Raw genomic sequence first — 24793 nt, forward strand, 5'->3', positions numbered from 1 at the left:
GGGGCGAAAACAAAAGCACAGACAACATGTGGGTTGGGGTGTACCTGTCAAATCAGAATTGTCTCTGCTTGTTCATTCTTAAAGCAATTTTTCATATTGCAGGTGTGGCCAGCGAATCTATTCGCATCATTTTACATCTTTAATGTAATTTCTTCTTGCACAGAACACACACACGCACACAAACTCAGTTGAAGAAAACCTGATGGCCACATATCTCAGCCAGAGATTAAGCAGAGCTTTTCATAAACTCTAGACAATCCTTTGGAGATAGGTAAAAGAGGAAACAGTAAAACTTGACTCATGTTTTATTACCGTCTATATTAATCTGTAAGTAGGGCTGCTTATAATGTATTTTTCATAATTCTTTAACATCTGTTACCGTGTAAAGCTAATGAAATAATTAGTTCCAATTGGAAAATTTGGAAAGCACCACAGCTGTGCTATCTTCCTGTATTATCTGTCCTTTTTTGCATGAATTATAAAGTATTGCTGAACTACAGAGAGATACTTTTTCTCATATCTAAACAGTGGCTGCAGCTTGCAGTATCAAATGTTGAAGTGCTGCAGCTTCTGCAGTTCTAACCTGCTTGTAGTTCAGAGGAGCTTAAGGCACATAAAGTTTTATTTTTCAACCAAGTATAAAAAGTTGGGAAAAGCCAAACTGAGCCTATGGAAGCTGAATAGAGATTTTTCCTGGTGTGCATGTGATACTGTATATCAAGAAAAGGGGATCTGAACAGATTGGTGCTGGCCAAAACAGAAGCAAATGACCAGCCCTCATGCCTCCAAAAACACTAAAATCCCAAATTTTCTTGCAGGTCATTTTATAGTAAGATTTGTTGGGACTTTTCTTCTGAAGTTTTATAAACAGATTTTCAACTCAATGGCTCTACAGTTCACATTATCTGTCCTAGGTGGTGTAAAAGGTCATCTATAGAAAGTGAACCTAAAAGTTTTAGCAAAAACAAATTAGTGACCTCAGTCTGTGAGGTAAATTGGCATACCATAAACCAGAAATTCAAGCAAAAACTGGATTTCACCCCAGGATCTGAGCTGGGACATGCTGCATGCAGCTGTAAGAGCAAAAGCTCTGATGGGCAAGCGTATCTCCTGGTTCCTATGAAAATCTCAGATTAGTAATTTATTTCTCATAGTTAGATGCTTTCCTAAATTGGAGCCATGCAAGAAGCTTTATGCTTCTCACATGGTAACTGAAATAAGGAGGAGAAGAGCCCACAGAGTGCTTGGGGCTTCCAGAGGCTCCACTGGGGCTGGCGCCATGGTGGGACGTTGTGTTTTGGAGATGTTTGTTTGTGTGAGTGGTTAAAGCCACTGAGCTCTTTCTAAGCAGGGTGCTTCGGGGCTGTTTGCACAGGAAGGCTTCTCAGCCACAGGGATCTGGGTGGCATCAGCACCGAGCGCTGCTTCCCAAAGAACTGGAGGGGTTTTGGTTAGATACATCAAGTCTTCCCTGTGGTGGGATTAATCAGAGCTGTCTTTAGGGACAAGTCCTTACTTGCTCTAGGGCTCCTTGGAAGCTGATGAAAATACACATGCTGCTACATCTGTCTTTGACAAAAAATGATTTGTACCACTTCAGACCTGAAATGCCTTCTGAAGGTGCTTTTTTATCTCTACTGAAGGAGCCCTGGGACACAGATCTAATCTTAGATGCTTTGCTTAGATGCTTGAAGTCTGGCCTCCAAAACTTAGTGATGCAAAATCTTATTTTCTTGTGCTGTACCTAGAGATCTCTGCCCCAAAAGAGTATTGCTTCAGTGGTGTGAAATGCTGTGCAGCTGTATAGTTGGCTGGGCATTCGCACAAAGCCTGTGAACTTCCCAAGAAATTACTTACCCCTGCAAATGACAGAATGAAATCATCAGCCACCAAATCATTATGAGCGAACTCTGCTCTGGTCCATAACTACATGACCACCTCCGCCCCCAGTGTAGGAAGCCACTCTACCTTTGAACACAAACTCCGTGCCACCCATCACTTTGGATGAGTGCACTCCCCGGCTGTAGCGTCCCTTGGCGTAGATGGTGAAGGTAGGGTGCTTGCAGATGGGGTCGGAGTAGTGGTAGTAGTGACCTTCCCAGGTGTTGTTGTTGTCGTGGAAGATGAAGTGCCGAGTGAGGAAGAGGACCTCCGGTCTCACCTCGCAGCGCTGGCTCACCCACTCTCCATGTAGCCCTATGGTCAGATCTGCCTTGGGGGGTAAGATGGGAGGGTGGTGCTCGTCTGACCGGTAGATGATTCTGCACGCGATGCAAGTGTGGTCATGGTTCTGAAACAAAGCAGAGAGAAACCTTTGTTAAGCATCACCCGCAATACAGAGCAATGAATCAGGCCATCTGTTTCATGCTGAAGTGACACCGGCACCACATTTTAAGGAATATGTTGTCATTTCTTATCTTGCTAGTGTTCTGCTGCAGGTTCTCGCCCTTCAAAGCACCTGAAACATGCACCATTTGGTTTTGTACGTATAAGGCTGCACAGCAGGAGAACAATTAAGAGATTAACTCCCTCGTCTGCATTTATCTGAAATTAATTTTAGTTCAGCTTTTTATAGGATCTAGAAAAGGCTGACTTTATCCTTCAAATCATATGAGAAGCTGGCAGATGGTAGTTTACTATGGTAGGGACTTGGCAACTCTTGTGTTAGAAATTAATACATTTGCTGAGCTCTTACTTTGCATGTCTTCCTTTTAGTTGTTAACTTTGGGTACTGTTAATAGACACAGATGTCCTAAGGACATTTTTCATTTTAGGTGGCAGCCTGGGAGAACAGTAACTAGTAATTTTATTTTTTTTTTTTTTTTCTGAGCCCTAACATAAGCTTGTGAAGCATACAACTTGGCTGGCTGCCGTCAGACATGGTGAAAGGTTTTTGGCCCTCTCTGGCAGGAATGGGGTGCGCGATGCCTGCCGGGCTTCACGGCAGCTCACTGCTGTGGGGCAAGCACCAGCCTTGAGCAGCTGGGTACCCCCAGCCCCATCCGTGGGCTCCAGGGATCTCTTACAAGGGGTGTGCAGGCTCTGAGTCTCTGGCAGGAGGGGAGGGAATTTCATGCTGACATCACCTGACACCTGACATCAGAAAATAAAACTAGAGACTCGTGCATTGCTCCTAAGCCTGTTTCCACTCTGCAAGGTTTTGTCTTGTTGGCAAAAGAGTTTGGCCTAGCTATTCTCTCTTCAAACTGTATGTTGCACTTTTTCAATGGCAAGAGAGACAGCAGCATTAGCATTTTTCTCTGCTCTGCTAAACCTTGAAGTAAATTTTATGGACAACAAAGGATTACAAAACTAATTTTTAAACTCACTTCATTTATGACAAATTATTAGATCAAGAAGAATAAATGCATGACACCCCGCAAGATAAAAGCAGTGCATTCTGTTTTACTAGTGCCTGTTTTGGGTTGGCAATGTGCTGTTTGTTTACATCTCGGGACCTGATGGTAGAGGCTTTCTAGTCAGCTGGTGATGTGTGGAGGGATAGCGCTCTGAGCAAAGACCACACAGACAGCTTGTGCCTTCATCTTTCAAGGACACTACTTGATCCTTCCTGGAGGGAGAGGAATGCACTGGTGGGGGTTACTCACATCCACCTTGTTCAAGCTGCAAGGTGTTTTCATGAGGTACAATTCAGCGTGCACTGAGTTAAGAGCTGAAACAGCCACTGGGGAGAGAGATTTATACAAAACCTTTTTCCTTTTGTCCTCTTTTTCCAGCCCTCTTTTCTGAGATCTCTCTCAGCTTCCTCCATAATGTAAGTGCTCATATTCATTGCTTGTACTTTAAAGTTCACATGAGCTGCTATCGAGTCAGCATTTCTCTGCTCACTGCCTTCAATTCATGGCACACTTTAGGGGTGACATTTACACAACTTTCATTACTGCCCTGAGTTTTTCCAATAATATGACCATGAGTAGCCTCACAGAATCAAATACAACTCCCACAATATATCCCTTTTGTACATATTAAACACAGTTTATATTTGCCCCCACCTCAGACCAGATAGACACCAAAAGACAGTGAAATCATTGAAAAGTCTGCTGTTCTACATGCCTAGGATGTAGAATAATGGTCTATGTGCAAAATAACTCCAAATGATGTAGCTCAGATTGATCTGAACCTGTGCTGGCCAACAGTCATGCTCTGAGGAGGAAGGAGGTTGGACTTGGTGACCTTCAGAGGGTCTTTCCAAAACACATGGTCTTCTGGGAACTACATGTCAGCATGTTATTAAAATGTTCTTTCCCACTGTGAAGCTTGTTAACTAATTTTAAGATATATTTTTCAGCTAAATTCTGCAAGCAGGTGCAAGGACCATTAGTATCTTAGTGAAAATAGAAAGAATATTTAATTGAGTAATTTAAGTGCAACTGGTGAAGTTAGCACAGATTTGTGCCATAGTAACTGACAGCAGAGGCTGGTGCAAAACATCTGGTTCTCCTGAACACTGAAATCACAGATAACTCATAAGGACTGTGAAACTGAGCTGTTTTCTGAGATTGCAATTTCCAGTTTGGATTTTCTGATAGTCAAGAGCAGAACCAAGATCCAGTTACATTTTGTATTTTGCTGTAGAATTCTTGTGTGACCTTCCTCATTTCATAGAAACAGAGACAATTACAGCTCTTCCTTTTGGGGCAGGGCTGGTAGGAGGCTAAATAAGAACACTGAGTTGTCAGAAAGCAGACAGAAAATTCAGGGGCCTGGATCAGTACTTGGAAATGTCACCATGTTTCATCTGAAAGCTTGTTTGGGACTTACGAACCTTGAATCTGTAGCTCTCTTCAGAGGACGTCAGTGTTTTTCTCCAGAAAGCAGTCTGGTTTACTGGGCGGTTTGCGGCTCAGGATTGCTGGGGGGCAGATGACTTAGAAATTACTAGGAAATGAGTTGGTGCTGGGGAAAGGTGTGGACTGCCTTGGCACATCTCGGGCAGCAGCAGAGCCGCCCTGTTTCCCTTGAGCTCCAGCCGTGAATAGGGATGCCACAAGCTGAGCATCTGCCCCATCCAAGGCAGGGCTGCTGGTGCTGCAAGAAAACTGTCGGATGAGGTGTGCAATTCTGTTCACTGCCAACCAAAGCACCGAGAAAACACACATTTTTGAAGTGTAACGCTTTTTCTTCTTGGAGATCAACATCCAAAAGATGCTGCTGCTGCGTTGCACAGACACTCGCAGTGATGCAGGCGGAGGGGTTGCTCTGTGGAAGACACCAGTGTCTATCAAGCACTTGTTTCTCCAGCGTGGCTGTCCCGCCGTGGGGCAGACTGCCGCCAGTTCTCCCTAACACTTTAAAGGCTATTAAACTGCACCGATGACAGTAACTTTATTGCTGTGATTGCCCCATTCACATAAAGTGAAGCAAGAAAGCAAGGAAAAGACAGTGTTATAAAACTAAACATAGCTTATATGAGCTGAATTGGTCAATAATAGAAGACAATTTCTGCAGACCAGGTCTATCTGTAGGAGACAATTCCTTCTCTATTGAAGTTGAAAACTCGTATCATTTCCCAGAGGAGACCCTGGCAGTGCAGTATGGTAGTTTGGTTTATATTCACATTTCCCTCTCAGGAACCTGTCCTCCACAGCCAGTTTATGAGCCAAGGCAATTTAACCTGGGAACCAGTGGTTTCTGTTGTCCTTGTTGAAAATCTGAAGAAAACTAAATGGAAACCCAGCCTGTTGTCTTCTTGGCCACCCTTGGCTGTTTGTGGGATTTCTCTGTTGTTTCTCAGGTCTAGTGGATGGACAAGAAGGAGATCTGTAATCATCCTATTTGCAGCAACATTATTTTTTGACCAGGAAGGACTATCAAGCATAAATGCTCTTTTTGCTGTTCCTTCTACCAGTGATTTAATGTTTCATCTCTACGACATTAAAAAACATGGGTATTTCAAGTCAAGGCTCTGATGCTGGGCAGGGGCTATTATAGTTTGGTGTCTTCTTCATCATACTGGGAGTGTAGAAGGTGCAGACCGGTAACACCTGCTGCTTAGTCCCTTGGCTGTGGCCAGCAGTAGAGTGTGCAGAAGAAGGTCCATGGAGCTCCATGTTGGAAAAAATTTCATAACTACAAGTAGCACCTTTCTCCTTATCAGGGGTGGGTTCATGTCTTGAGGCATAAGGAGGAGTTACTTTCCAAAACTTATAAGACTCATGCAGTGGAACTATGCTGGCTACCATTACACTGAGTGGAGGTGAGTCCTTGGGCAAACTTAAGGAAGGCCCAGGTTAACTCACTGCGAAACTTCACTTCGATTTCTGTGGGTTGTCTGTAGCTCCACCTGGCTCTTTGACCTCTGTGGTCCTGAACTACTGTAACTCTGTGGAGTCCGTCTAATTCTGAAGGCTTTGCACCAGCTCTGAAGGTCTGGCCAGCTGCACTGCTAAGAAACATCCAGCCTGGCTGCCTTCTAGTTACTGATGATGTGCCTGGATGTAGGGGCTGAGGTGAATGGGCACTTTTTGCAGTGAAGAGGGAGTGGGACAGGGAGAGGTTGGGGCAGTGAGGAGGGAAGCAGAAGTATCCCTTGCACAGCAGTGAGACGTCAGGCTGGGTCAGGCACCTCATATGTCCGTACCCTGAACGCATCGCTTCACTGAGACCAGCTCTTGAATCTTAGCCCTCATAAACCCTTTTTTTTTCCTGTGATACTATCTTTCACAGAGTTATGAACTTCTTAGTGGAAGAATATGCCACATGTAAACTCCCTCAGTATGATTTTTGTCCAAGTAATGGACGAGGGAAAGATCTAGTTTTGTTATGAGGCAATTTGACTTAATTATGAAGTAGTTTATGTTTAACAATTGACTGTATTTTTCACTGTTGCTTTTTTAGGTCAGCTGCTCTTGGCTCTTAATTACACTAGCTGAGGCCTTGCAAATCACTCTGTTTCCATGTGTCTTGGCGAGAGATTATTTTCTAAAAACAGACATTCAAAGAAATAGGGAACAGAGGCAGAGGACATTCGAGCCCAAACACAATTAAGTACTCTCTAATAAAAAGCTCATTTAGTCATGACATAAACCAAAAAGCCATAAAATGAGCAGTGAACAGGATGAACACCTGTTCTATGTTTTGGGTATCTTAGGTGTACGATGCAATAATTTCAATAGTGGGGTCTTGCTACAAGAACCAGTCCCTGAAATGGCTGTTGCCCAATGACTGGAAGACCCCTTCCCATGAAGGATGCCTCCTTGCAGCTCTGCAATGCCAAATCCTTGGTGCCCCAACTCTTTGCACTCCCGGGTTTTTCTTTAAAGCCAATTTCTGAGTTAATTCATGAGGCCATGTGGGCTGAAACAAGTCTGAATCTCTGGCTGGAACCTCAGTTCTTGTAGTCAGGGAGAAAACAGTTTGTGATCTGAAAATTTCCACCAACATTTTTCCTTATCCCTCCCTCCTGCTGCCTCAACTGAAGTGGTAACAGGGCCAGAAAGCTCTGGAAGCCAAGCAGGGATGTTTCTAATAAAAAAAGCAAACAAGGATGAGGTTCCTTGATCTTTTTCCCAATTGCTGTGGATAGTGAGAAACATAAACTCTCTCAGCATAATTTAATTTTCTCTTAAGTTCTACAAGATTCTATGGTTGCCTAGGACTAATATGCCTCTAATCAATTCATAGTGTTTTTTATGGCCCAGGCCAAAAAACTATCACACAACTGGGATGCTCTCCGAGCAATAGTGAAATGAGCTTTGAATAACACCTAGAAAGATCTTTTTGGGAGGTGTTCTAGTTTTCTTTGAACACCTCTGTATTTCGATGCTCTTGTTACAGAATAAGACATTTATGGAGCAAACCCTTTTCAAAATTACTGAAAATCTCCCCTTTCCTTATGGCTCAAGCAGAAGCTGAAAACAATGCTTAATATCAAGGAGAGGACCTGCAGGATATACAGCAAGTTGTATTTAGGGCCAAAACAAACAAGCACTAATAGTAAAGAGGAGGCTGAAAATAGTTACTTTTCAACTGAAGTCCTTGTTCAAACATATGTGCTCTCTCCCCTATCTATTTATTCTTTATATCTTGCAAATATGTCTGTCTTTCAATCTGAAAATTTTAAAACACTATTTGAAATAGCACAAATTGTAACTCAACCTTTCTCCTGTGGAGTTGCAGTAGATGACTATTCTAATATTTGACTATTTACATAATGGCAAATTAACATATCAACTATAACTTATTTTTTTAATGGGCAGATTCATTTCTCAGACTACTTAGAGTCTGAGAGACGCAGTGCATTCTTAGCAGAACAGACTGAGAAATTAATGCGATATTTTTCATTAGATTCTTATTTTAAAAAGGACATGGGAAAATACCTCATTGAGTATACATAGTCTGGAGGAAGAGAAATACAAAGAAAAATTTTGTTTTCTGGCATTCATATTTTCCCTGGAAAGCAAATGTTTCTCTTCAAAAAAACGAGAATAGCATTTTTAGGGTGGGTTTTTTTATATTTTTAATGGAGAATTTTGACCATTTTCTGACAGGCTCTCTCTGTCATCTTTTTTAGTTGAAAATAGTTGGTACTTTATCAGACCAGACACATTAAGAAGATAAAAGCATAGAAGGTAGAGATGTGTAGTAAGGTCCTAAACTATCTGAAAATATGGCAACTGCTGTTCTAGGAGGCCTGGTGTTGGGACACAGTACTGCTGCTGTTCAGACCTGACCCAGGCTAAGGAAAAACAGTGGACAATTCTGAGAACCCAGTTAGTTTTCTCAGTAGCAGTTTGCTTTATACCTGCAAGGTCTTTAAACTTGCATGAAATTACACAGCAATTTCCCAGAGTTTCTCGTCAGGAGGCACTGCACAGTGGACACATCCTTTCCATGCCATATAACCTGGTTAAGAGAGTCAGGTATCAGCTCTGCCTCAGCAAGATGGAAAAGCACACGCTCTTTGCAATCGGCTGGGCCACCTCTGGACAACTCCTTGCTCTCCTCTTCCCACAACAGCAATGCCAGTGTCAAACCAAAACCCAACCCGAAACCCCTGGCAGAGCATTGACTTCTTTCTGTAACGGCTCCCTTGGGGCTCAGGCCTTTCAACTTTCACCTTTTATTCAAACCCAGATATTCAATGTGGCTACTCTAAGTACACCCTTTCCCCCCTGTCCCCCACACCATTGCCAGCTGGTCCTGGTCTCTCAAGGGCTGCTGCCACCGCCGCCACCACTGAGTTGCAGTAATATCACACTGAAATCACTTCAAATTTCTGTAGCAATATCCTGCCTTATCAAGTCATGCACTGACATTAATAATATTTCTACAACACTTGAGCCAGGTTCTCAGCTGATATAAAACCACTTTTGGCCAACCTTGATTTGCACTGGTTACCAGTGTGTGGCAAGATGCAGGTCTCGTTTGTGGTTGGAAAAGGAGAACAGGTTGCATCTATACAGTCTCGCAAGAAGCAAAGGCTAGCAAAAGCCCCAGTACCGACTCTGGCTCCCTTCTGCACCCTCCCACCACCGGGGAAGGTGCTCCTGACCAAGCTGTGGAGCCCACACAAGGCAACCCAGTCTCTGGTTGTTCACAAGGTTGGATTGCTTTTGTATCGGGGGCTTCCCTTTCAGGGTGGATCCTGTGGCCAGCTTGTCTGACACTGGCCCTGCAATGTCACCGGATGGGCCACGCAGCGGTGGCTGTGGCTGGCGTGTTGCACCCAGCATATCCTCGCTGCAGGGAGAGGTGTGATGAGGAGCCAGGCGTTGGGTTTCCTCAAGTGCAGGCTCAGGCCTGAACTGTGTGTGCAGTACAGACATGACCAGTGGCCTGGGATCTTGCAGGGTCCAACAGTCACAGAAGCTGGGGTAGGAAACCCCTACTGTGTGAATGCATGTATTACCATGATGGAAAGCACTGAAGGAGAGGGAAAGAAAAGCCATGCTTAGCAATGATCTCTCACACCCACCCGAATACGGTGTGTCGCGGGCAGGGCTAGATGGAACTGGAATGAGGGGGCATGCCTAGTCAGGATGCTTTCAAACCTCACCACCTGAGAAAACCGGGTGCCAGGTTTTAGTGTTAGTAATTGAGTGCTCCTCAGGAGAATGTCAATTCAAGAAAATGCTTCCAACTCAACAAAAAAAAGTTAGATAACTTTGCCTCACATTGCCAAGGAGCCGAGTCCACAGAAAGGACACTTTTATGAATTGCTCAGTATAGTATCAAGCTCAGCTCCTCCACCGCTCTAGATAACTGCAGAATAAGACAACACTTGAACAAACGGCTACAATCTCCCTCCACCACAAAAGTGATAATTTGCAGGCTTTCCATGACCTCATATGAAGCTGAGTTGGCTAATGTGCATTAGGCTGGCTCTTGGGAGTTGACAAGCATGGTTGACACAGTTATAATTCAGCCTGCCAAACTGAATGAAGAATAGCAAAGATTTAAAACTTTAATTAAAAATCTTGAAACGAGTGAAATGCTGGAGAGAGTGGTAACTCCTTTACAGGGTTGTCAGTTTGGGATTTCTTTTGGTGGGGAACAGAGGAGCTGCAAGCAGGAAGGAGGGTGGATATATGTTCAGATTTATCTGCAAATGCATACCATATATTTTAAGATATTGAGGAACATTTTTTTATTAACTGCTCCCATGAAGGGAAAGATAGTGAAGGAATTTGAAGGCACTTCCATTACACAACTGTCTGATCTACAATGTTGATTCTGTTGCACAACCCTGTATAAAACTGAAATAAACACAATCGACATGAAATGCAAAAGTCTTCTGGTGGTTCTTTTCTGATATAAACTACTTTAGCCTGGGCAAAATAGAAGAACACATAGAAAACCGGCCTTTTTGTCAGATTAATGTGCTTGCATGTCATTTATCACATTAAAATTATACTAATTTGTGGTGACATTAATATTTTGGGAAGTATCAACAAAAATATTCCTGGAAAACCTGAAGGGACAGCTTGAATGTCCATCTTCAGGAACAGAGTATTCCAAAATAAAGCTGACTTACGTGTTTATTATGCCTTTAAAAAGCAACCTATACAACATTTTGAACCATGCAGTAATATTATCAAGTCCTCCCTCCTCTCTTACAAAAGATGAGGCAATTGTGGTTAGATGCCAACAATAAGGAAGATGTTAGTAGTTTAGATACATATGAGTTGATCTGAAGGCCTGTAATTTATTTTGCTGGGCTAAATAGCTAATTTTCATCCCTGGTACTGTATTTGTGTTGGGGCAGGCTTTTACTGCAGTTGCAGAACAGATAGTGGTAGTCAAATCAACAGTGATGAATAGGGTTTTAAAAGCAACGCTCAGCTTCTGAAGGTTCACACAGAGAGTGAAAAGCAACCTCTTGCTTCAGCCCTTGCCTAGTACTAACGCTGGTGTCGGCAGTCCGTGCAGAGTGCCCCTTTCAGAGGAGCACTCCTCTGCAAGGCCACAGCCAACAGCTCTGCCGAGCGCGGCAAGGACCAGCCCCAGCTAGAAGCTGTTTGCTTCTCTTACCTCCGCAGGGCACCACGCAGTTACTGATCATAAACCTGGAATTAACTTTGAGCATTCTTCTGAATATTCTTGTATTGCTTCCCCTCATCATTTCCCTAACCAAGAGTCTTTTGCAAGTAATAATGAACAAAAGAAACCCTTCAAGTGTTGGTTTAATCTAGAAGTCTAGTGGTACTACTTTGGCAAAAAAAGGAGCTTTGTCCTCCAAATTACCCTTTTTGGTTGACATAATGTTTTGCATATTTCTCTGAGGTGCCTCACATGTTCAACATCTATTTATTAACTTATGTTTGCATTTTACTGGGAGCTCCTCAAGTACATAGCATTCCGCTATAGATGAAGTTACTAAGCTTCAGAAAAGTGAAGACTCGCATTTTGAAATGCACAAAAAACTTGGCACAGTTTGTTCTTTCACTGCCTGGCTAAGGGAGAGCCCAAGCACCAGTCTCCATACGTTGAATCTGTATTAGCTGCAAATGCCAGGTGCTGTTGGAAGTCAGCTCCCAGCAGCAAATAAACTTGTAATAGAGAATCAATCCATTGGAATTGCATTTTCAGGGGAAAATGTCTTACTGAAAGTGTGTGGCCAGCAAATGTTTGAGCATGACAAAGGCAGATGGAAGGTTATCCTAGCATATTTTATGCTTCTTGTGATGTTCCAGACCACTCCAGCCTTATTCCTAAATAATGATCTAACTAGAATGACCAGTCAGCACAGCCCTGCTCTGATCTTTCCCGTTACTCTGTTAGACAACAAAATAGCACAAGGAACTCTTTGTTTACAAGGCACTATTGCTGAGGCAATTACATGTGAAGTAAGTGTCCCAGTATTGCTGTTGTACACATTTCCTGTAGTTTTAGAGCAGATATCTCTGAAAACTTCTTCTGCCCTTCTGCATAACGAATAAATACTGCATTCAAGTCTTCCTTCACCCTACAAGTCCTTGTATGCATTTGTAAATAAGGTGTGACTTTATGACCAATCAGCCAGGCTCCTTGGCTTTGTCCTAATCAGGAATGTTTTGTGTAATATGCATGATGATGGCCAAGCAGTTGCCCTGTCCTGCCCTTTCCACCCGTGTACTCTCTCTTGCCGGTTAAAGAAGCTGCATGTGCAATAGCTCGCATCCCTTGATAAACTTGCAAAGTCAAGAGATTTCAAAGATGTTCAGGCCCGTTCATCAGCAAGTCCTAGTTGGTATCTTGAGCAAGGTTAGAGGACTGCTAAGGTAAATCTATACAGTGACCTGTGCATCAGCTGCACTCAGGAACTTCCATGTATGTTACAGGAGGAATTTGTCTAAGGTAAGGTATGCTCTTATCTAAGAGAATTCATAAAGCCTTAAGAGATGACATATTATATATTTTTAAAAGCTCCCTGATTTTATATGAACACTTGAGATAAAGTAATCTGTGTATTTATTCAGATTTGTAGCTCAGCATAAAGCTGTCTGGTTTTTGGACAACCCTTTTGATTTACCATCCTGTGGTGAAATCGCTGCAGGAATTTGGAGAAGGTCCAATTCTATTTGTTTAAAGTCCTGATCATGTGGCTTTGGCATTCCTAACTTATCCAGCAATCATTTGCTTTTAATTACCATTCATTTCAACCACATAAGTAATGAATGTGGCTACCACATCCAATTTACAGGCTGTGGAAACTCTTGAGCTGGGTGGAACTTTCTTCTATATAGAGGCTTAACTATAAATTTAACCCAAAATGTGAATCCTCTTAACTTATTTTAGGCAGTCCTTTATAAGTTTAAAATAAAAATAAATAAAAAGGAAATGAAAAAAGCCTTAAATGAAAGAGTCCACACAATACACCTGATTCACTTCAGAAGCAATTTCCTGACCTCTCCAACCTCTTGGTATGACTGTAGAAACCTTAAAAAAACAAGTTGATTTAACATTTCTATTTATTCATGGTGTCCAGTTTCCAGAGGAGTCTGTGACTTGTAGTTTTAAACTCAATTTAGCATTTAAACTCATTTTCAGCTGGGTCCCAGTGGAGCAACAATTAGAAAAGGAAAAGAGTTCAAAGAAGAAGGGTTATAACCTTTCAACGGTATGTTTGCCTGGACTTTTAAAAAACGCCCCCATCTCTGTTACTATTCTTCCTACATTTGGCAAATGCTAGGTCAGATGGCTGGGTTGAGGACCTGTTGCTATAGAGAACTTCACAGTTAGGTACAAACCAACACCCAGGAGTCTTTCATGGCAGCTGAGGCAAAGATTCCTTTCTTAGGGGTATTGTTATTTATAACGTTCTGAAAGCCTAGTATCAACAAGCCCAGCTAACTTCTCTTGAGAAAGAAGAAATCTCACATCAAATCAGAACAAGAGGAACTTACCACAAAATGCAAAGACGAGCTGTGCTGTTGCACACTTAAAATTTGTATTAAACCTGTGCGTCTTTTGGCATTGAGGGCTCCATCTGAGACTGGTGTCTCAGCAATCCTGACATTCTATAGATACATTGTGAGAGCCAGGCAGACCATGCAGGCGGTGGTTGGAGGAGGAACAGAGGCAATGTGACTTGTCAGAAGTCGTAACTGGCCAAACTGGGAGTTGAGCAGTGGCCTGCAAGTCAGGACCTGGGGCCCCCGTTTATTAAACTACAGCGGTTTCATCATGGAGAGCTGGAATCTGTACATATTTTGGTGTACTCAAAATTAACGTGTGCTTTCTAGAGTAACGGCATTTTGTGTAGCCAATAGTACTGTTATGAATGGGCTTCCAGTGTCATAAATTCAGCCTCAAGATTCAGCCTCTGCCAAGACCTGCCTACCAAAAATCATATTTGGAAGCACTGTACTTCATGAATACCAATGGGTAACCTGTTGGCTTGTTTTTTCTCTCCCACATTTCTTGCAAATACATGGTGTGGAAGCCTTCCCTGGGATCCACACTGCAGGCTCTCCCCGACCTGAGCACACGGGTACCCCCGGGCAGGACCTGCCCACCCAGACACGTGGGTCTGCGAGATAATGATGTGCCGGGTGACTCAGGCAGGCAGGCTTATATTCCACATAGAGATGTCACCCACTCAGGTCAGAATGGATCAGATCATGCTTTAAATAATGGGCTTTGTGAATGTAAATGAGAGTTTCAGTGCTCTCACAGTTTATTTGGCTAACTTGGCTCAAGAAACAGACCTCTTATGCAAGATTTGATGCCTTAAATTTGAGCATTATATTGTAGAGGGAAAAAGTGATGCTACAATAGCAGAAGAGACAGACAGGAAAATCATTACTGGTGTGTCCTAAAATTACAGCAGACCTGGACAAAAATCTTATCTTTATAAAGCTGGTTGATAGTACACCTGATCATTCTGACTAATTAAATTACTACAAGGTGGAAGCATAAGCATTTACTATGTTATATATCAGCTCATAATAATACAACTAGATTTGATGAGAAAAAAAGAAAAATCAACTAGGATGAATTAAATCAAGATGTCTCTGTTTCATGTGTTCAGAAAAAGATCTGCAATTATTTGTAAAACAGATACAAGATATAGCTGGTGTCAGATAATTTGTGCCTACAGATACCTGCAAGGAAGAGATTTAGGAAAGAACACTTACTCCTAAATAAGCAAAGAGAAAGTCGATGTGCTTGTTTGAATTAATTAAAGTAAAATTTTGATGAGAAATGTGCTTTGATTCGTCTGATGCTGCTGAAACTCCATTTTGGGAAGTTTAAAAAAATTGCAAATTTGTTCTTGGTCACTTGAAGAGAGAAGAATGACAGAAATGACAACAGCTTTCATATAGAAACAGTTGACTGTGGATCAAAATTATCCCTAGGCCAGGCTATTAAAATGATTAAAGGCAGATCACATAAGGTCCTGAACTATTGAAATTTGATGTTCACAGGAGACAGATGCAACCCAGGGAAGCTGGTTCTGAATGGAAGGGAAAGCCAAGACTTTCTCATCAAAACTCTCCCTTCCCCTTCTGTGTTTCCTGCTATTACTGATAAACTGTAGCTGAGTTTTGAATCGGTTGTGACGAGATGATTAAAAATGGTGAGAAGCCATTAGCTCAAAGTGATGTTGTGGCAGCGGCACCCGACAATGTGGTTCTAATCGCTGCCTGCCTTTGAAATATCACTGGGAAAGATCTATAGACAGTCTTCCTGCTACAGGCCATCAGCGTTTACTCTTTCTGTTTGATTTTTATTTAGCTTACTATGAGTTGCTCAGTTCCCAATGAAGCTGAGGGCACTTAGAGGCCCCTTTGAAAACTGAATTATCAAATGGAATTAGACCCCCATTCAAAATTCACCTGTTTTTCATTTCATTAATGTGTGCGGCTGCATCTGGATCCATGACCTGCACAGCCCATCAGGTTTTTTCCCATCATGCTGCCTCTTTCATGTTCCTACCTTCCAATTTCCTCTTCTTCTCTTCAGTTTATGGATCATTCAACTTCCATATGCTGATACAATTTGATTTCCTCTCTCCCTGGCACTCCCACAGCTATAGAAGCATCCACTGATGCCTGTTTCTCTTCTCCTTTCTCAGTCCTGCATGAGACTTTATTCTCAGCTACTAGCCTACAGCCTTGGTCCCAGCCAACCACCCCTACCCTTGCATCCAAGTCTTTGATTTCATCTTCAGAGCAGCCTTTATTGACCTTAGTTCATCAGACTACTTTTTGCATATTTGATGCAGTCACATAAACCACAGAAAAGTTACTATTCTCACAAGATACGTTCTGTGATCTTTTGTTAATTGGCTGCATCATCCATACGGCTGCAAGAGACCTCTTAGTTTAGAAGCACAGCTACATTTTAGGTTACACTAGTGCACTGACTCAGAAGAGCTGAATAAGGTGGCTTTATCACTAGTATCTTAAAAAGAGGGCATACACATACACAAACACATACCTTGGCATTTTGAAGAGGAGGTTGGTAACTAGAGGGCCGATAGTACCTCCTCTGAGTAGCATCAGTATGAATGTCTCCGAGAAATAGCTCCTCCACAAGGTGGTCTAAATTGTGGTGCAGGTACTGCTTCTCCACGCGGATCAGCTGGAGTTCGTGCATGGCAAAATTCAGAGCTTTGGTGCATTCACAGTCATTCTCTTCTCTCAGCAAATCGTAGCTCACATCCTGCTCCCAGGGACTATCTTCTGGTATAAATCCAGGACACGTATGGTTCACCAACTCACTTAATTTTTTGGCTATTGCTTCATTGTGGCATATGATCTGTATGTTGCGCAGCTGATAGTCAGCTTCGGTACCCCCTCTGATGATCCAGGATGCTTGGCGGAGACGTATTTTGCCACGTATAACTAATGTGTAGATAGGGTTTGTGCAGCGATTGCCACCATAATAAAACTGATAGGCCTTAAATGTATTATTGTGGTAGAACCTGTAAGATCTTGTGATGAACTCTGGGCCTGCTCTAACTTCACAGCTGTGGGAAGACAGAAAGTGATGGAAACAAAATTTTAGCAAGATGGCACATCATGTACACTACAGGTAACAACACTGAGCAAACCCACATGGTTCCAACAGAGACACTTGGGTGCTAACGTCCCTCTGGCATGAATGGGTAGTACACTCTAGGCATCTGTGGCCTGCCAGTTAACCAACAATTTCCTCTGCTGTTACGCTGTTATTAATATACTGCTTCATGGTGGTCATATCTAAGGGCTTTATCTTTGTAGTTTTAAATATTCTGAGTCATGTTTCACTTTTTTTTTTTGTCTAGGGGCCACCATGTGACTCAATTATTATCTGAAAAATGGAGTAGCTTATTAAACATCTATTCTTCCCTTTTACATGGTAGATTTAGCAAACGGACTGATAACATCAGAAAGTGAAATGCCAGGTGTCCACAAAACAGTACAAAGTACTGGCTTCTATGCTGCTGTAGAAGCTTCTCAGTGGAGATCCACCAGCTCTGGTCTGCAGAAGACATGCAGGATCATGTCCTCAGCTTTTCCACTCAAACTTATAACAGGGGTGTCAGTTAATGCAAACATCTGACTGTTAACGCAAAACTTCTATTTGGCTTGAATTTGGACCATGCAATACTCAGGTTTTGTAATTTTTCTTTGTTTGTTTGTCTTTTTTTTTTTTTTTTTTTTTTTCTGAAGGTGTAAATGGCAGTTAAATTCCACTTCCTGTAGAAAGTCCGTTTGTGCCTTCAAACTTGTCCCCCTTGTCACATCCACACTGTTTAACATAAATACACTCCTTTCTGTTTAAAAAAAACCAGTCTTTCCTTCTAGGAGTAATTTTAAATAAGCATATGAATATTGCCTGCTGAGACACAGAAAACAAAACAGCTCTCTGAATTACAAGTCATCGTGAATAGAGAGTAAGAGACCTGGTGAAATACAGCTTCTTAATTTCTTTTGCTAATAAAACCCGTGCTAGAGACATGCTCTGAAAACAAGGACCCATTCAATGGATCTAATGCATGAAGTCAAAGATAGTACAATGTTATGTTTGAATAAACATCCATTTTGGCAACTTGTTGGGCTCCTTCCTATTCTAGGAGAGATTTAAAGATATTTCACAGCATGCTGTTTAAAATACAGACTATAAATTGATTCATCAAGACAACTTTATAGCATGCTATTCTAATATACATAACATTGCTCCTTCTCCTTTGATGCATAAATATATAGAAAGCAAACAGAATTTAGAGCATCATATTAAAGAAAATATTTCCCCTGCTGCTTAAAGTGGGAATATTCATCCTTCTCTCTCTGCTTCCTTACCCTCTTCTCTTCCACATATATGACTCAAGCATCTTGTTTTATTTTTCCTTACCCAGTAGACACCCAGTGTCCCTCAATATTGGGAGGCATCTGCACAGTGATCCGGGCTCCATTGTGAAGGTGTTTCAGCATATGATGACACTGTGACTCCTTGAAAGCCCTCCATGCACTCTTCTCCAAGGACCGAGGGTGGGACCTGCTGTCTGGGTGAAGAAGAGCAGAACCTTCTCCCAGCCCTGTGATAGAAAAAGTGTAAATTATCATGAGAACCTGCTGAGAAGGGCTTCAACACAATAAAGGAGGATGTGAACATCTTGCGTTGAATGACACTTGTTTGCATTGCTCCTTGTCTGGGAAAGTACTGTTTACATTTCTTTACTCATCTGAAAAAAAAAAATATATGGGAAGCTCTTCCTCTCTGTCAGCCCACTAATCATCCACTTCGTAAATTTGCTTTACAAAATACACTGTGGAAAAGGGCTAGAACCAGAGTGTTGCATTTCCACACCCAGGAGATGTGGCTCTGAACCTGAATTTTGTAGACACCTCTGTAATCTCTGGTCAGGACAATCAAAAACCTGGACCTTGACACTTTTAGAAAGTTGTATCCAGATCCAGACATAAACTTTGCGGTTTCAGCCCACCTTTAATTTGGACGCTTCTATAATAAACTTGCAAATAAAGACTGCTCTTTAAAGCCACAGGAAAACATATTAAAAGCAAAACCTCTGCACACAGGAAGCCTCTGTGATGACTGAGGTGGTCAATTAAAGGCAGATTCTGCTATTTTTATTTTAAAGGGGAAAAGGAATTTCGAAATCTAATTTTATCTGCAGCAGACAGTAATTTTGGTTTCTAGTAATGTATACATACAAAACCCACCAGCGCTTTCTCTACACAATATTAATTGAACAAAATGAATACATAGCCTCAGAAGGAATGCATCTTTACTCTTTTAGGCACAGCCTGCTCTTAGATATGTTGGAAAACATGGATCAAAAGAAAAACACATATCTAGAGGTTAAGAGGTGACAAACATGAACCTTACATAATGGCTTGGAAACTGTATTACTTTGCCAGAAGGAATTTAAGAACCAGTGGGCTAGAAAACAAGTACGGGGTGAGGTGGAGGGGTTGGTTTTGTGCTTGGGAGGTTGGGGCAGCTGTCTCGGGAGAGGGATGACTTGCTAACATGTGCTCCCAGGGGTAGGGTCTGGGATTCACCCCCATCTTTTCTGGTGCCCTCTTGGCTGACCTGGCTCAGGAACTGGGCTGTTGGGGATCACCAGTGCCTGGTGCGACTCTACACCGTGCTGAGCCACCTAATGCAGGATCCTATGCTTTATTCCCCAGGGCACATCTAACACTTAGGCACATGCTTGGGCAGCGCACAGCATCGCTACAGAGGTTGCAAGAAAATCGGTATTACTTGTTTTTAGGTAGACACTGTTTCAAACCTTTGCCATTTCCTATTGCAAAAAAGAAACCAGTGCCAGTGATTCATTACGTTGACTAGGTCTGATATCTTCTTGAAAAAACTTGGGTAACACCTGGGAAAATGGTATTGCTGAAAATATAAATACACGTCAACCATCTAAAACCAGCAATTCCTAAGCTAAACAAAGGCAAGGACTTATCCAGTAGGCAGGGTAAAGAATGATCAGAAAGAATACAATAAATACCTGAATGTAAACAGTGCTCACCACTGAATGAGGTCAAGATTTAAGGAGATTAATGAACACAACCTCCTCACAAAGTCTTTACTGGAAAATCTGGTAGCTTTTTTGCAGGTCACAAACAATTCTTCGATCTGAATGGGAATTTACGGCCTTACTTTCTAAAGGGTAATAAATACTAGAGATGCTTTGATATTTGAGCATGCTGTCTGAGATGCCCTTAAAGGGGCCTGATTTTCAGGGGGTCAATACTTCTCCCTTTCTGGAAGGCAAGGCTTCTCAAGGCATTTCTATGTTGCTGAGCAGAATCACTCATGTTAGTGCCAAACAACTCCCATTCTGCAGCCAGAGACAGTACAGCCGCTTCAGGAATGTTATGGCCATGGCAGGGTGACGCTCTGCTCGAGCTGACTATATCTTTGAAGAAACAGGATTAACCAGATAGAGTCAGTGCTCCATGTATGTGGTGGTACAGCCTTCTGGGATGAAGCCAGCATCTCTGCACAGCAGCTTGGTGCTGTGCCGTCTCTGCATCCCACCTCACCTGGAGCAGCACTTGACACTCAAAAACCTGGGTTTATTTGGTTTATCTGAAAACTTGTGGCTATGGGGCAGATATCACAGGCCTTCACACCACCCAGAGAACAAGTTCAGCCAGGTGCAGGTGAGCTTACCGGTATATTTATTTTTGTTGTTACGAATCACAGCTAGTGACTGAGAGCTTGCCTTCTAAACACCCTTCTCTATCTCTAAGTCTCCACACACCTCAAAAAGCCCACGTTACTTTGGCACCTCATTCTGACATGGAGCGAACGCTCCTGTCCGTGGGCTCAGAGCATCTTTTGAATCAGAAGTGACACCGACACCTCCTGCAAGGTACCTGCTAGAGGGTATAGCCATCAGTCCTTTCAACAGAAACATAGCTGTCAGGATGTCTCCTGCAGACAAATTATCTCAAGTTGGAAAAGTCTTTGAAAATTTACATTTCAACTTGAAGTTGTCAAGCATTTAAAATCTGCCATCAAGAGATTTTGAAATGGTTCAAGTGACTATTTACAAGGCATACTTATTATACCACTTGCTTTTAAGCAGTTGTATTTTGCCTAGCTCGTGTCATATGATTCATAAATACAGATGCACTCAAAAATGAGTGATTGATTCATTTAAACATACTTGGGCATTTAATTTCTCCAAGCAAAAATCTTTCTGTGGGAGGATACCATCTTGTATGTGCACATATCAAAGGAGAAAATGCAGTAACCGCATTCCCAATTATTCCCTGGAGGAAATAATGAAAAGAAGTGGGTTTTGAAAAGGAGTCAAACTTTATGTGGCATTATACAGTGTCTTTTCTTTGATACAGCTCAAAAGCAGTTGGGTCCCAGCTCTCCCTGTCACATGTATGTAGTTCTGTCTGCAACTTGAAAATGATAAACTGTAACCAGTGAGCAAAGGGAGATTTGTGTGGACAGCCCCAGAGATCTGTAACTGTGAAGAGCATATTTGTTTGGGACTCTACCCATCCAACTGACAAATGAGAGCAGGAACAAGTTTAGGTAATCAAAACAGGCATGAGAACATAATGAAGGTTGCAGATACAGAGGAAGGGACGTAGAAAACATGCTAGGCAACATGACTTACATAGGATAAGAATATCAGAATATGAATTACAGTATAAAATTAAAAGGCAGTGAGGGGATCTTCACCTATGTTTGTGTTGCTGGGGCAAGGAAATAATTTAGCAGAGGCTTCTTCCTTACCAAATAATCATTTCAACGCTTTTGTATTTACTGACATATGCCTGTACATACAACTACCACACAAAGGAGCCATAACCTCCCCTTGTACCATTTGAAGATCAAACACCAAGACTGGTGATATGCTTCCCACACAGGGCAGTAAACCGAACACCATCTTCCTGTGCTTTTCCTCGCAGCAGGTGCTCGGGGCAGCGCCGTGTCCCCCTGCTCCACACTCAGCAGTGCACAACGAGGTGTTCCTGCAGGGATGATGGCACTAGTTTTAAAAGATCCATTTGGGCATGTTAAATGGGACATCGCTGGAAGGCTCAAGGTTATAATGTGCTTTCATGAAACTGGGAAAATAATTTCATGGCTCTTTAAAATCCACTTTGGAGCCAAGATGCAGTTGCAACATAGTTGGAGCCACTACTTTCATTCAAAGAGATCCAAGTCTGCTCTTCTCTACAGCACAGACAGATGGTAGATTTCAATACCTCCATGACACACCATGTATCTCAGACTCTCTCTGACTGACTTTTAAATTTTTGTGTGTTATGAAGGAATCTTACCCACTTGTTAAATAAAAAAAAAAAAAATCCACCACGTTCTTACTCAAAAGTGTGACAGACTTCAAACAAAAACCAGTCTTTGCATGAGACTAATAGCAATAATTCTGTGAAGAGTGTGGTTAGCTTTCACTTTAGCTATACCACAACCAGAGGTCATGAGATCGTATCACCCCATGGTAGCTGTTTATGCAAAGGAACAAGTCCAAAAGGAAAAGGAAAATTCCAGAATCCATCAGAAATGCCAGCTAGAAAAACAAAGCAAACAAAATGCATTTTCTGATGAGTAGATATCCAACTTCTTTTTCATAATCAAGCGCTAGCAGTGTAGGCCACAGCTTTAGCATCAAATTAATTGGAAACAGTATAGGAGGTGCTACAGCTAGCTGGGGATCCCTGCCCAGGCCCTCACAGATCATACTTTACAGGAGCAGATGCAACATCCATCTGAGTGGGAAAGTGAAGGTCTGCACATCTGTCACTCAGTAAGATGTGCACAGGAGCACACACTACACCAGAGGACTTCAGGCTCTCAGGTTCACCTTTAAACCTGTATCTGATGTGGGAACAACCATTCAAGATAAAAATAATTGTTAAGGGAAGATAGGTTACTTTCAAGTTCTTCAAAGATTTCTGCACATAGCTGCAAGTAAAATACAAATCTTAAAAGGGCAATCTTTTGGCAGCCTGTTACCCAACTGTGTTTCAAAAATGGCTACGACAAAGCTCTCCACCAACGTTTCTGCAAAAAACTTCAAGCTGCTAGAATAAATGTTTTGGTTTTCTGAAAAATAGTATGCAAATAATGTACAATTGCAACACAGATAACGACAAGTACAGTTGTGCTTGAACACAAATTCTTATAATTTAATTTGTGCCTAAACATCATGCCAGATTGCAAAAGTAAATTTGCAAATGCAAACAACCTCAAATCTTAAACAGTTTAGATTTAATCAGTTTAATGAACACCTCTACCAGAATCTAAACCATGGCTTCAAACATGTCCAAGTGTAACGCTTCAAACCAGACTCAAAGCTACTAGGTGTTCAGCAGGTTCACCTTTTGCTAAGTGGGAGAGTAAATGTTACCTAAAAGTAGGATTCAAACCTCGAATCAGATTAGAATTGCTCAGCAGAGCCACTTCACTTTTTCTTTCATTTATAATAATGTAAATCCAAAAAAGCACAATTTTATTATGAATTAAAACAACCTTGAGTGATAGTACAAGTTCAAAATATGTGATGTCTTTGTCTCTGATAGAAACATTTTAACATTTTGCTTTATTTCTGCAGCAAACTCTTTTCAAGTTAGAACATGTTTGAAACTTGAAAAACCTTATGACAGATAAAGAATAATTGGCTAGATTAAGTTTATAGCTCTCCTTATCTGGGTAGTTGCCCTGCACAATTAAATAAATAGACATTTGGATTACTCTCTTTCTTGATGTGGGATAGCGTTAGATAACGCCCGTGACAGGCTTTTAGCTACAGTGCAAACTTACGTAATTGCCATGGAGAATATAATGTCCTGTTACCAAGCCCCAGTCTGTGTTTACCAGTGTTTTCCCTGCACTTGAAACTTCAAAGAGTCCTTGCAGGATTGGGACCTAAATTAGCTACTATAAACAAAAGGGTTGGGAAAGGAAAGCTGGGGTTTATGGCCATGGAAGCAGACAGGACAAGGATTTCCTTTCACGTGTATCTGTTGCCTTTCTTGTGCATACAGTGTTTCCAGGTACAGCCTTCAAAGAGATGCAAAATGAATGTTTCAGAACATGGAAGATCCTGAAGAGAGATCTGAAGCATGTTTAGGTGGGACAGCTAAAAAGAAACTTCTCCAAGTCTGACAGGCCCAGTACTGAGGTCCTCTGTTATCCTACAGCTCCGACCTTACTCCATGCCCCATCTTGGAAGAGGTTAGAGAACCAAGCACCAAGCAGTTACACAGCCAATAACTTCTGAAAAGTTGAAGTCTGGCTCTTAATTGGGATGACTGCTGCTACCCCTGCAAGGTGAAATACCACTGCCCAGAGCTTGGGCTTCTTTATGAAGCCCCGAAGAGTTAAATCCCACCTCTGCCACTGGCATGAGTGGGTGCAGCACTGGGCCGTAAGTGCAGTTCAGTATCGATGGTAGTTTGGTCTCGTCCTCGAAGGAAACATCTGCTCGCTGTCAGAGACATCTGCCACGCAGCCCGCAGACCTCTGCCCTGTCCTCCACCCACACCTTGGCACCAGGATTTATTCCTGCGGAACTGCCCCCAGCGCTGACAGGATTTGTGGCAGATTAAAGACAACTCTAAACAAATTCGCTGTGTATAATCCCACCCCCTCTCAGCCCTCCTTGAAGTGTTGCTTCGGTAATAAAATACTAGCCTTGCCTTGAATGGCTGAAGGTATTTGCCTTCAGTGTGGTTCAGGCTGGTTTTGGGCCTCATTGTCTGGCAGCCTACCTCCTATGGACACCCTACAGAGCATGAAAATTGCCCTTACTGTTCATGACACCTACTTCTTACCCCTTTTAGCCCACAGTCAAGCTACACAGATGAGTGAAGTGGAAACTGTGAATAAAATTTAG

The 24793-nt window shown here is 42.2% G+C and overlaps 1 protein-coding gene across 1 annotated transcript in view; it reads right to left on the reverse strand.

Moving 5' to 3' along the window:
* Positions 1-24793, reverse strand: part of APCDD1 (APC down-regulated 1) — a 32485-nt gene that overhangs the window by 4443 nt on the left and 3249 nt on the right. The window contains exons 2-4 of the mRNA XM_042798223.1: positions 18286-18469; positions 16387-16918; positions 1969-2290 (exon numbers count right to left, since the gene is read on the reverse strand). Of these exons, the coding sequence (XP_042654157.1) occupies positions 1969-2290; positions 16387-16918; positions 18286-18469 (1038 nt within the window). The remainder of the gene's footprint in view (positions 1-1968; positions 2291-16386; positions 16919-18285; positions 18470-24793) is intronic.

This window comes from Tyto alba, unplaced genomic scaffold (assembly GCF_018691265.1).
Source record: "Tyto alba isolate M040663 unplaced genomic scaffold, T.alba_DEE_v4.0 Super-Scaffold_27, whole genome shotgun sequence".
NCBI lineage: Eukaryota > Metazoa > Chordata > Aves > Strigiformes > Tytonidae > Tyto > Tyto alba.